The sequence below is a fragment of the Ambystoma mexicanum genome, chromosome 10 (assembly GCF_040938575.1).
Source record: "Ambystoma mexicanum isolate Mex_15411 chromosome 10, UKY_AmexF1_1, whole genome shotgun sequence".
Lineage (NCBI taxonomy): Eukaryota > Metazoa > Chordata > Amphibia > Caudata > Ambystomatidae > Ambystoma > Ambystoma mexicanum.
The window spans coordinates 916,698,415-916,710,825 of record NC_090932.1 but is presented as its reverse complement, the minus strand read 5'-3'; the positions used below and the strand labels follow the sequence as shown (position 1 = coordinate 916,710,825).

At 49.7% G+C, this 12,411-nt stretch overlaps 1 protein-coding gene across 1 annotated transcript in view; it reads right to left on the bottom strand.

The window, feature by feature from the left end:
* Positions 1 to 11,804, bottom strand: part of CCDC39 (coiled-coil domain 39 molecular ruler complex subunit) — a 933,141-nt gene extending 921,337 nt beyond the window's left edge. Inside the window, exon 1 of the mRNA XM_069618669.1 lies at positions 11,599 to 11,804. Within this exon, the coding sequence (XP_069474770.1) occupies positions 11,599 to 11,688 (90 nt within the window). The 5' untranslated portion in view covers positions 11,689 to 11,804. The remainder of the gene's footprint in view (positions 1 to 11,598) is intronic.
* Positions 11,805 to 12,411: the final 607 nt, after the last annotated feature.

The following is a 12,411-nucleotide window of genomic DNA, read 5'->3' as shown; positions in this document are numbered from 1 at the left end:
ACAGGTGAATCGTTTCTGGCCCCTTTGAGCTGGCTGCCCTCTGCCTTTTCCGAATGCAGAGTAAAAACGAAAGGGCTTCCCCCTCCAGGACGTACCCGTGGGGCGATTTGGAGTTTGACGAATTGCAGCACCAAAGGATTTTGCTGCCGCCTTCTAGGTTTGCCATTTCTACAGATTGTCATCAGCTTTCTTGCCAAATAGTGAGGTACCGTCAAAGGGCATATTCAGAAGTATGGCTTGTACATTAAGAGCAAAACCAGATTTCCGCAACCACGCAAATTTGCGGATTGTGGTACTCATCGCCATGGCTCTGCTGATGCTGTCAGCAGAGTCGAGACCTGTTTGGATGGACTCACACATCGCATCCTTCCCATCCTTGATATTCAAGAATACGTCTTGTCCTCCCCTTCTGGGAGACGGTCAGCCGCCGATGAAGCCCAATCCCAAAGGGTGTGACTGAATCACGCTAGCGTGCAAGTGGCATTAATAGACTTAAGTGCCATGCTGCATGCTGAAAAGATCTTTTTAGACATGGCATAAAATCTTTTGTCGTCTCCATCTTGTGGTACAGTGGGGTATTCCGATTTACTAGTTGACGACATTGCAGCCTGCACTACTAAACTTTCTGGGGTTGGGTGTTCACTTAAGTATACAGGGTCTGAGGCCGACACTTGGTACTTCGCAGAGAGCTTTTTATTTACTGCAGTGATAACGTCTGTTGTTTCCCAATTTGCAGTTACTTTTCTCTGCAATGCTGCATGAATATGAACTATAGGGTTTTCTTGAGGCCCTTTATCTAAGATGTCTGCAAGATCATCTTGTTGGAAAGAGGGTGCAGGTGTTGTCCACCCCATAAACTCCATAATTCTTGCCATAAGGGCTCTGTAAGACATTTCTGCATGCCCTACAGGTTCTGGTCTGGCAAATTCCACCTCTGGAGAGGTATCTATGCCACTGGCATCTTGCAAATTTTCTAGAAAATTTCTTATTCCAACTTTCCCAGATAGTAGCTCTTCTGGAATAGGAACTCTGTAAACCAAAGGGTCTCTCATTATCAGAGTCCTCTCCTTCCTTATAGATAGAGGATAAAGCTCTGAAGTAGCCAGAGCGTGGATAAGGGGTAAAACCCATTTGAAGAGAAGAGGGTGCCAAATTGGTAGACACTGCTTGGGATAGATTTGTAGTTGTCGATGTAGACAACATAGGTCTCGACAAACCTACAAACGGCATCGAAAAACTCGAAAATGGCTTTGATGTCGTTGAGAGAATCGGAATTCTACTCTGTGTCGTCGATATTGTCGACGCCACTTTCGACGCCTTGGACGGGACCTTCCACTCCTCTAGTGCCGATGGTGCAGTTGGGGCCTGAGGCTTCGAGGGCCTCTCGTTCATCGGGGTCGGCGACAATGACACAGACTTGTGCGTCGATGACGCAATTTTATTCAAAGAATTCTTGTCTTTACTCGAGGGTTCACGACGCTCTCGAGGGTTTTTGTTTGCCCGGTTCGACGACTCACAGTGTTTTTGTTTTTTGGGTCTTTCACCCGGGGTATCACCTCTAGGTATCTCCGGGGGGGACAAGGCCGCGTTCTCAAAGACCCTAAGCATTTTTTTGCAAAATTCCTCCCACTTAGCTGGAGAGCTGTGTTTAGTGGAGCAGGTGACCCTTTCTGGGGAATTAGAGGATGAAGAGGAAGTAGATCTATGACGCCTCTTCTTCGAATGTCTCGGTCCAGATGAGTGGTGAGAACCAGTTCGAGATCGCGAGCGGGAATGTTTCTTTCGATGGTGAGGAGACGAATGTCTCGACTCAGTCGAGGACAATTTCAAAGGGGTAGAGGACTTAACGGTCTTACCTTTTTCTAGCTTCCCTCTACACTCCTTGAAGGCTTTCGCCATCATGGACATACAGTCCTCACATTCCAAACACTGGTGCTCTGATCCCAGGCACCACAAACAGATCCTGTGAGGATCTGTTAATGACATCTTTTTTCCACAATCTCGACATTTTTTGAAGCCAGATCGTGGCGTCAATGATTTGGACGAAGATGCCATCAGAGGATGAAGATTTTTGAAGTTTTTCGAAGAGTTTACTGAAGAACTGAGCGTTGCGTCTCTGAGGCTTACGAAAACGGAACTGAGCAACGGACGCTGCGTAAGACTATTTGGTATCAGGTAATATTATCCCCATATATATGGTCGCCGTAAATAATATCACCGGGAAAAGGTTGCGGCGATATTATATGGGTGACCATATATATGGGGACAGGGACAACAAAAAAAAAAACACATTTTAAAAAAAAGAAAAAATTAAGTTTGGAGGTTGCAGGGGTGTCCCCCGCATGTTCCATGCAATAATGTCGCCACAAAAAACTGCCATTTTTCGGCGATATTTTTGCATGCCGAGATTTTTGTGGCGACATTATTACATGGAACCGACTATTTATACCTATGGTGACGTCGGCGCCGATATGGAGGCCTTCGAGGGACACCGACTCGAGGGACGTCGACGCGAAGGGCCCTCTACTGTGAAACATTTTTCCCAAGGCCAGCAAGCTGAAAGTGGATATATCAAAGATAAGGAATGTGTGAGAGGACACAATCCATTTGAATGGTGAATTTCAGGGGAGGGAGGGTTGCAGTAGCAATGGGTGTAAAGAAAGTCTATATTGGTGAAATTATGATTAGAAAGGACTGAAGCGAGTGCTTGGCCTTGGAAGTAAGGCAGCAGGCTGAAGTCCCTTTCAATAGTAAACAGGTTACCATGGTGAGGGCGTCAAGGAAAAAGTTGAGGTCACTGAAAAGGGGACAGGGGGGAATGATATGGGATGGGATTTTCCCATTCCTGGAGCCACAGGTGAGGGAATTTTGTTTATTATTGGGACCCTCCAGGGCCCTGTGTTACTGTGTGCCCATTGCTTAGGCCCCCCTGCCGCTGCCCACGCACTTGTTCCCGGCTTGCTGCTTCTTCCCTCTCCTTCCCTCTTCCTTCCTCCCAGCCCGCTCCCCCATACACCCTGATTGGCCACTTACGTACACATAACTCACCTCCCCAGGGCATCCCCTGCCCGGCAGCCCCTGCAGCTAATGGCCCCTAGGCAAAAGGTGGCTCCCACAGAGGCTGCTCCCTATCATGTCTGCAAGTGTCAGCAGGGGAAGCCAGCGGTCAGCCGTCAACCAGCAGCGAAAGGTACGGTAGGAGTGGCCCGGGTTAGGAATAGAGCTCGCACACTACCCTGACAACCTTGCCACATACCAGACTCTCAGATTTGGGTGCGTTTTCTCCAGTATTTAAAAATAAATTGCATTGTGAAAGTATTGAAAATTGCATTGTGAAACCTAGGCCTATTCCCCTTTACAGGACTCTCAGACTTAGGTGTGTTTTTCTCCAGTATCTAAACTATATTGTGAAAGTAGTGCCACTCTGTGGTTTTGACTCTTAGCAAAGCATTCATCTAGCAATCTTTCTACCACTGTCTGAGCGCCTATCGTCTTGTCCAATTGTCTGCTATTGTCTCATCTCCCTCTGTCTAGTCTGCTTGTGCCCCTCCCTGCGTCCTTTAGTTTAAAAAGGACATCCTGGTCTCCAACCCATGCCTCCCTATTGCCGACACCTATAGCAGTGCCTCCTCTAGACAAACCCTCAGCGACAACCTCTTTGTCGTTCCCTCGCCAGATCTATGGACTCCTCATATGGTCTCTGTGCTTTCTCCTCGCTCTTCTCCCATTAATGGTGGCACCCGGTTGGAGGCCCTCCTGGCCTCCGACTCCTCTAAGGTCATCATAAATGTTTAACTGAATGGGACCGTCTTGGTCCAAGGCCCCCAGGCCAATCTTCTCCTCTTTGATGGACGCTTCCCATGCCTCATCAACTTCCTTCTCCTGCTGTCCCTTCTCTTCCCTCCACGGCTTCCTTGCCTCCCCCTGCTGTCTCCTCCTTGGCTAGCTTGCCCTCTCCTTCCTCTTCTGCCCCCCCTCTGGCTTCTTCTACACCTCCGCAGGCGTACCTCCGATTTGTACCCCTTCCTGGAAGTCTTTCAAGGACGGCAACCTTCTCCATATTGCCACTCTTCACACTCGCTCAGCTGTCAACACTCCTCTGCCATCTGCCGCCTCCTGGAAGAACTGGACCTCGATGGCCTTGGTCTCACAGAGACATGGTTCATGGCCAGCTCTGTCACAAGCTTTGACAATCTCCCCCCCTGACGGCTACAAGATCCTCTCCATGCCTAGGTCAACCTTTCCGGAGGGGCTGCAGTCCTGATCTTCCCGAGTGGATTCCTGCCACTATCATTCCTATGCAGGCCTACTCCTCTTTCGAATGCCTCGTCTGCAGGCTCTCCCTCTCCCCTAGCCATTCCCTTACTGTGGCGATACCATCTATCGGCCACCTGGCCAGATCTCCTCCTTCCTCTCCGAGTGGGCTGACCTCTCCTCTTACCTCCTAGTCTCAATCACTCAACTCCTCCTTCTTGGAGGCTTTAACATCCACCTGAATGCTTCCTGTCCTTCCTCTGGACTCTTTTGCGACCTCCACGACTCTCGCTCACTCTCTATTCTCCCCTCTGGCCCGACTCACTCTGCAGGGCACACTCTGGAAGTTCTGATCTCTTCTGACCTTCCCCTTTCTATCCCTCTCACCACTCTTCTCTCATGGACCGACCACTTCCTCCTTTCCTCCCAGCTCACCCTCTCCAACCCTTAGGCCAAGCCACCTCCAGCAATGCCATCCACCTTCTCGGTTATCCGACCCATGAAGCGTGTGTCAGTTGAGGCTTTCGCCGCCACTTTCTGCCACCAGCCCCCTTTGGCTGACTCACACCCTGACACAGCCCTTTCTATGCTCCACTCTGCTATATCGGATACTCGATGTTCTTGCCCCTGTCATGAGGATCTGTATGATGCCAAAAGCCAAGTGCAACTCCTGGTATGACTCAGACCTCATATCTCTCAAACGCAAGTGCAGGGTGGCTAAGAGGAAATGGTATGCTTCCGGTACATCCTCCGACAAACTGGCTTGCTGCCAGCTCCAAAGGCAATACCGGCTCTCTGTCCGCACCAAGAAGAGAGCTCACATCAAAGCCTGCGTCTCTGCGACATCTAACAACTCGGCCGAACTCTTTAAAATCTGCAAGGAAATGGCCAATCCTGCTGCAGTCTCTAACTCTCCTGTCCCCTTGCAGGCCCTATGCACGGCTCTGGCTTCTCATTTCATCTCTAAAACTCAGGCCATCCTGTCCTCTCCCTCTTCCTCTCGCCCTCCTCCCTCTACTCCCTGCTCTTCCTCTGGCCTTTCTTCGGCCACCTCTCCTCCCTCCTTCTCTGCCTTTCCCCTGTTCTCCCCAGACAAGATTTCTAGACAAGTCTGATCTATGAAAGTCTTGTCAAAACAGGTTCACCCCTGTTCCTCCAAAACCATCAAGGACCACATTGACACCCTGGCTCCTGCTCTGGCTGACTTCAGCAACCACTCCTTGGCCACTGGAGCCTTCCCTTTCCCCCTGAAGCACTCCCTTGTGCACCCTCTTCTTAAGAAACTGTTACGTTCACCTGGTATCCACAGGGAAGCCACCCAGCCGGGTTACTTGCTGGTATGCTTCTCAGCTTTGCCCCAATGTGGTCTGCGGGGAAAGTTCTGCCTTGTGGTAGAGTTAGGCGTGCTCTCCGTCCTGCCTTCTTTGCATGGGTGCGTTGTCTTTCATGGGCGTGTGCGGTCCAGTTACTTCACTGACGCCGGCGCGTTTGATATTGTTCAGGTAGGTCTTATTGCTGTTCTTCAGTTTTGTTGCCATCCTGCATGCCTTTCTTTGTTTCAAATGTCTCTTTTTTCTCCCTTAGGTATGCAGAGCATCAGCGCGGCGAACTGGCTTGGTTGAGCCCCGCTGGTAAATGATGGCGCATTAAGAGTGCTATGATGCGGTAAGTAAGCGCTATGCACAGCACTGCGAAGTCTTGCCTTTGCTAACCTGCGTTTTCCTTCCTTGTAGGTCGCGGTGTTTTTCAGCGCGAGTGGAATGTCCAGAATGGTGCCAGCCGTGAGGCGACCAGCCAGGTAAGCCTTTTGAGCAGTTCGTAATTTACAAATGTCTCTACTGCTTTCTGTAATGTTGCCTCCATCTTCCTCTTTCAGGTCGTTCTGTCCATGAGGCGTGCAGATTCGAGGAAGCTGTTCTCAGTAGCTGCGAGTGGTTAAACATGAAGACTGCAGGTAAGATGCTACTGCTAATGATGTTCCTTTTGTTTCCTTGCAGGTTCTGCTTCTCAGAGGTTCGAGGGAATAGCTGGACACGGTGAGCATCACGATGCAAGCTGCAAAGTAACGCGAAGCGTGTTGTCTTGCTCTGGTGTGGTTTAAATAGCCCCAACAAAATAGTCCAGGTTAAGTAGTCCCTAGGCTGCCACACCCAAAACACTAGACCGCATAGCTTGGTTTCTGGGAACCAAGCTATGTAGATGCCTCCATGTTGGCTGACAACACAATAAGTAGTTCCCAAGCACATGTTTCTCATGGTGTATGAGCCTGGTGTCATAGGCGCCAGGAGTGGCCCCAAGAGGGTTTTGGAAAAGGATGCCAGGCTCTAGAGGCCCGAGTCCTGACTCCACCTGGCCAATGGGTTTGCCAGAAGGGGTTTTGGGCGAGGGTCGTGACAGAAACCGTCTGCCGACCCATCCTGCCCGGCTAACTATCGCCCAATCTCCATCACTCCTTTCCTGGGCAAACTCCTGGAAAAGCTGGCCTTCTCCCAGCTTAATCTTCACACTGAATCTGTCGGTTGTCTCCATGACCATCAGTCTGGCTTCAGAGCTGCCAGAAGCACAGAAACTGCTCTCCTGAACATCCGTGAAGACCTGCTCTCCAACCTTGTTTCCAACAACCACTGTGTCATCATCTTACTTGATCTCTCTTCTGCCTTTGACATGGTCAACCATGCCATCCTGCTCAACTGTCTCTGTGATAACCTGGGTATCACCGATCAGGCCCTGGCTTGGCTGACTTCTTTCCTCTCCGATTGACCCTCCCAGGTCCAACTTGGGTCCTTCCTCTCCTCTATCTCTATATCTACTTGTGGTGTTCCCCGGGGGTCTAACCACTCTCCCTGGCTGTTCAACCAATACCTTGCCCACTGCATTGCCGCTCTCTGCCCCAACTTTCAGTGCAATGCAGATGACACTCAGCTCATTTTCAGGCTACCTTCTTCCACCTCTTCTCCTTCTTTCATCTCTGACTGTCTGGCTGCAGTCCAGGAGTGGTGTGCCGCCAATAACCTCTGCCTTAATGCCAGTAAGACTGAGATTCGGATGTCCCAGATCTGGACAGAGACTCTGAAATGGTCCCTCACCCGACCCGGAGAGAATACGGAAACTCATTGCCTCAGTCCGGGACAACAATGCCAATTAACCAATCCACTAACAATTTCACCGCTCAAACTCTAACCAAACACAACCACAAACCTACAGCAAAACAATCCGCACAGACTTCATTACACTGCAACAACACTCCTACGCAGACTTACTCCTCTTTTGAATATCTTGTCTGCCGACTCCCTCTCTATCCTAGCCATTCCCTTACTGTGGTTACTATCTATTGGCCATCTGGTCAGATTTCTTCCTTCCTCTCCAAGTGGGCGGACCTCTCCTCCTCACTCCTGGCCTCAACCACTCAACTCCTCTTTCTTGGAGACTTCAACATCCACATGGATGCCTCCTGTCCCCCCTCCGGACACTTTCGCGACCTCTGCAACTCTGTCTCACTCTCCATTCTCCCCTCTGGCCCGACTCATTCTGCAGGGCACACTCGCGATGCTCTGATTTCCTCTGACCTTCCCCTCTGTCTCCCTCTCTCCTGGGGTGATCACTTTCTCCTATCCTCCCACCTCACCTTCCCTACCCCTCAAGCCAAGCCACCTTCATCACTGCCACCCTCCTTCTTGGTCATCCGACCCATGAAGCGCGTGTCAGTTGAGGCTTTCGCCGCCACCTTCTCATCACCCCTCCCCCTTTGGCTGACTCTCACCCTGACACAGACCTCTCCACGCTCCATTCTGCTATATCTGATACTCTTGATATCCTTGCCCCCGTCATGAGAATCCACCTGAAGCCCAAAGCCAAGTCTAACTCCAGTATGACTCAGATCTCGTCACCCTAAAAGGCAAGTGCAGGGTGGCCGAGAGGAAATGGCGTGCTTCATGTTCATCCTCTGACAAACTGGCCTGCCGCCTGCTGCAAAGGCAATACCGGCTCTCCGTTCTCACCAAGAAGAGAGCCCATATCCAAGTCTGCATCTCTGCGGCATCTAACAACTCGGCTGAACTCTTTAAAATCTGCAAGGAACTGGCCAATCCTGCTGCAGTCTCTACCTCTCCTGTCCCCTCCCAGGCCCTTTGCACGGCACTGGCTTCTCACTTCATTTCAAATACTCAGGACATCCTGTCCTCACTCTCCTCCTATCACCTCCCTCCCTCTATTCCCTGCTCTTCCTTTGGCTTTCTGCAGCCACCCCTCCTCCCTCCTTCTCTGCCTTTCCCCTTTTCTCTGCTGACGAGGTTTTCAGACAAGTCCGATCTATGAAAGTCTTGTCGAAACAGGTTCACCTCTGTTCCTCCAAAACTATCAAGGACCACATCGACTCCCTGGCTCCTGCCCTGGCTGACTTCTGCAATCACTCCTTTGCCACTGGAGTCTTCCCATCCCCCCTTAAGCACTCCCTTGTGCACCCTCTTCTTAAGAAGCCCTATTCCGACCCCTCCTGCCCAGCTAAATATCGCACAATCTCCATCACTCCCTTCCTGGGCAAGCTCCTGGAGAAACTGGCCATCTCCCAGCTTAATCTCCAAGCTGAATCTGTGGGTTGTCTTCATGACCATCAGTCTGGCTTCAGAGCTGCCAGAAGCACGGAAACTGCTGTCCTGAACATCTGTGAAGACCTGCTCTCCAACCTTGACTCTAAGTGTTCTCATCTTGCTTGATCTCTCTTCTGCCTTTGATACTGTCAACCATGCCATCCTGCTCAAATGTCTCCGTGATAACCTGGGTATCACTGGTCAGGCTCTGGCGTGGCTGACTTCTTTCCTCTCCAATCGACCCTACCGGGTCTAATTTGGGTCCTTCCTCTCTGACATATTTTTCTCTACCTGTGGTGTCCCCAGGGAACTAACCTCTCTCCCTGGCTGTTCAACCAATATCTGGCACTCCTTGCCCACCGCATTGCCGCTCTCTGCCCCAACTTTCAGTGCTATGCGGATGATACCCAGCTCATTTTCAGGCTACCCTCGGCCTCCTCCTCTCCTTCCCTCATCTCCGACTGTCTGTCTGCCATCCAGGAGTGGTGTGCCGCCAATAACCTCTGCCTTAATGCCAGTAAGACTGAGATTCTACTCATCGGCACACCCACTCCCTCCTTCCCTGCAGCTCTCTGGTCGGCCTCTCTTGGCCCTCTTCCTGCAAGGCAAAAAACCTTGGGGTCATCGTTGACTCCACACTCTCCTTCTCTCCTCACATTTCTGACGTCTCAAAGAAGTCACACTACCAGCTGCACCTCCTCAGAGGTATTCTTCCTTTCCTCTCCTTCCCCCAGAAGCTCACTGTCTCCAGAGCCCCGGTTCTCTCTAAGCTGGACTACTGTAACGGCCTCTATCTAAATCTGCCTGCCTCTACTCTCCGCCCTCTGCAACTCATCCAGAACAGGACTGCGAGACTTGTCCTTGGCCTCAAGCCCAGGGACCGTATCTCTCCAGGACTGAAATCTCTTCACTGGCTCCCAGTGGCTGCGCGGATTAAGTTCAAAACCCTCTGCATTGTCCACAAGGCCTTCTGGGGCCGAAATACCTTCAACTCTCTCTTCCTAAATATCTACCTTCTCGAGCTCTTCGCTCATCCGCCTCCAACTCCCTCAGGGTCAGCCGCTTCTCCACGCAACGAGTTGGGGGTAGATCTCTCTCCACGGCAGGGGCCTTCCTCTGGAACAGCCTTCCTGCCTCCCTGAAACTTGAGGAGAACCATCTCCGGTTCCGGAAGCACCTCAAAACCTTCCTCTTTGCTTCTGCTTTCTCTCCCCCTCTCCCCTGCTAAATTCCTGATTGAAACTGCACTGAATCTGCACTGGGCCATTCTCACTGATCTCGGTCCCTGGCCCAGCCACTTGCCCCTGGCACTGTCTCCCTGGCAACCCCTGCACTGCGAGACTGTCTCTGTATCCCTACAGCCCCCCTTCGAGCACATGTCTGCACTTACCTTGCACTTGCCACCAGCTGGCCCTTTATTTATTTATCTTATTATTCTATTACCCCATGTACTGCACTTTCCCCTCTCCCTTGCCCCTCGCACTTTCCCTTCCCCTCTTCCCATGCACTTGCGCGATCTGAATGACACCTGGCCTAGTAAGATCGTTGTCTGTCTTCCCTTTGTCCCCCCTCCCTACCTCGTCGTGCCTTGAAACACTTGCGTATAGGCGTGTTATAAATGCCACATCATAACAAAACAAAACACACATAGACTCCCACAACAGTACACAGCGACCACCGACCAAAAAACATCCCCGGCACAGCCAACGGACCCACCGGGCTGAGGCCGCCAACAGCACATCACTGCTCTCTTGCACTTCTCCAGCTTATTCCCACTAACTCACCCCCCTCCTTCCCTTTTCAGAGCCGCAAGGGGACCACTCCGGTGGTGATAATGCACTGTACAAATAGCCTTTAACATTAACATAAACCTGCCAGACGACCACCCCAGCTATACTTTGTCTCTCCTAATCTTCCTATCCTTTTCTGAAAACATTTGAACTTATTTTTCACCTACTCCCTTTTGAACTTTGTAAGGCATTCCAGGACCCTCTGAGAAGGGCCAGTGCAGTACAAACGTTTAAATAAAAATAATGATCATTTTTGCCTTAAATTGATATTAACAACACTTGAAATCCACGCGTAGAATAAAAACCCACACATATTTACCGAAGCAACTGCTTGTTTGGATGCAGTGTAGTCCACTATATTTTTCATGGCCCATTGAGTTAACAATTAACCTAAAGTCCGGAGGGAACAATAGGCAATAGGCTCTAAAGGACAGTGCGACACTAGTTGGCATCCTTCCTTACCGAGTGTGTGGTATGTTGTAAGGAGCCATGCATAGTATAACGAGGTGTCCTGCAAACAATGAAATATACTCAAAATGCACCAAAAGAATAAAAACGACATGTCTAGCACTCACCAACAAGTTCACATTTTTATCTCTCACTTTCTCTTTCAAAAACGTCTCTCTGTTTGGTAAGATGAAAAGTAGTACGATTTCTCTTTAATCAAGAAAGACATTTTGAGTGTCCCTATTACTTTTCATTTGGAAACGGTATATATGGTAAATGGTGTTTATGGAAGGGTCTGTTGATATTGTAACAGAATAGCCAATTTTGACGTTTCCGTTTACAATCGATTTACAACATTTCTCTGTTTATGCAAACAATACACATATGCAATATTATAAATATAAGTATGCATATAAATAGGTACTCTACGTGAACATAGTGTATAATATTTTCATTCATGAATAGCTTCAAATAGACATGTTCAATACTATTCAACTCGGAGTACTTCTGCTGCCACTCACTTCATCCTCCAGCGCTTTATTTTCAGCGTTGGCCACAGGGATGGCAAAACAGTCATCCCAGGCAATCTCGGCAAGTATTGAACGGCTCATTGTGTCGGCGAGGGGGGGTCCCAAAAATAGAGCTGCCGCTCAACCCCACTTCCCTCGGCGAGTTTGGCTCTCACCGCTCGGTTGTTGCTAGCCAAGCGGCCTTAGCAACAGTCCATGGTTACAGCTCTTACCGGAAGTAAAGGGAAAGGGCTGCTATCGTTTCAGCTTTCTTAGCTGCTTCGAAGAACAAGGAAGTGGACTAGGCATCCGTTGGTTTCAACCGGGTTGGCGCCGGCCATCTTAAAATGGTAGATTTGCGCCCAATATGAACGCAGAAAAGGGCAGCACACATCTTAATGTGCAGAATACCTCAGTTCCTTGTTTAAAAACTAGACGTAAAGTTGCATATTATTAGACTCGCCTATTTTTTCGTCTATAATTTGTACACATTTGAGCTATTAACTATAATTCACGATATTCTTTGGCATTTGCAAACTTGTACTTATTGTTTACTTATAATTTCGGTAAAAGATAAAAACAACCCAGCAACCAGAATAGTATGCCGGGGGATGGAGGGGAGCGCGGCCCTCAGACTGTCTGAGACAAATAACGACATGAGCGTAGACGCTGGCATGCAGTCCATGCCCCGCCTTAGATATCTTGTATAACAGTGGTGTATTTTAAAACACATTTCGGCCGGTAATAGTTCAGATGCAAGAATTATATCTTGCAACCCTCCCGTTTTGGCTGGTAAACTTCTGATTTTTTCACTTAAACGTGTGC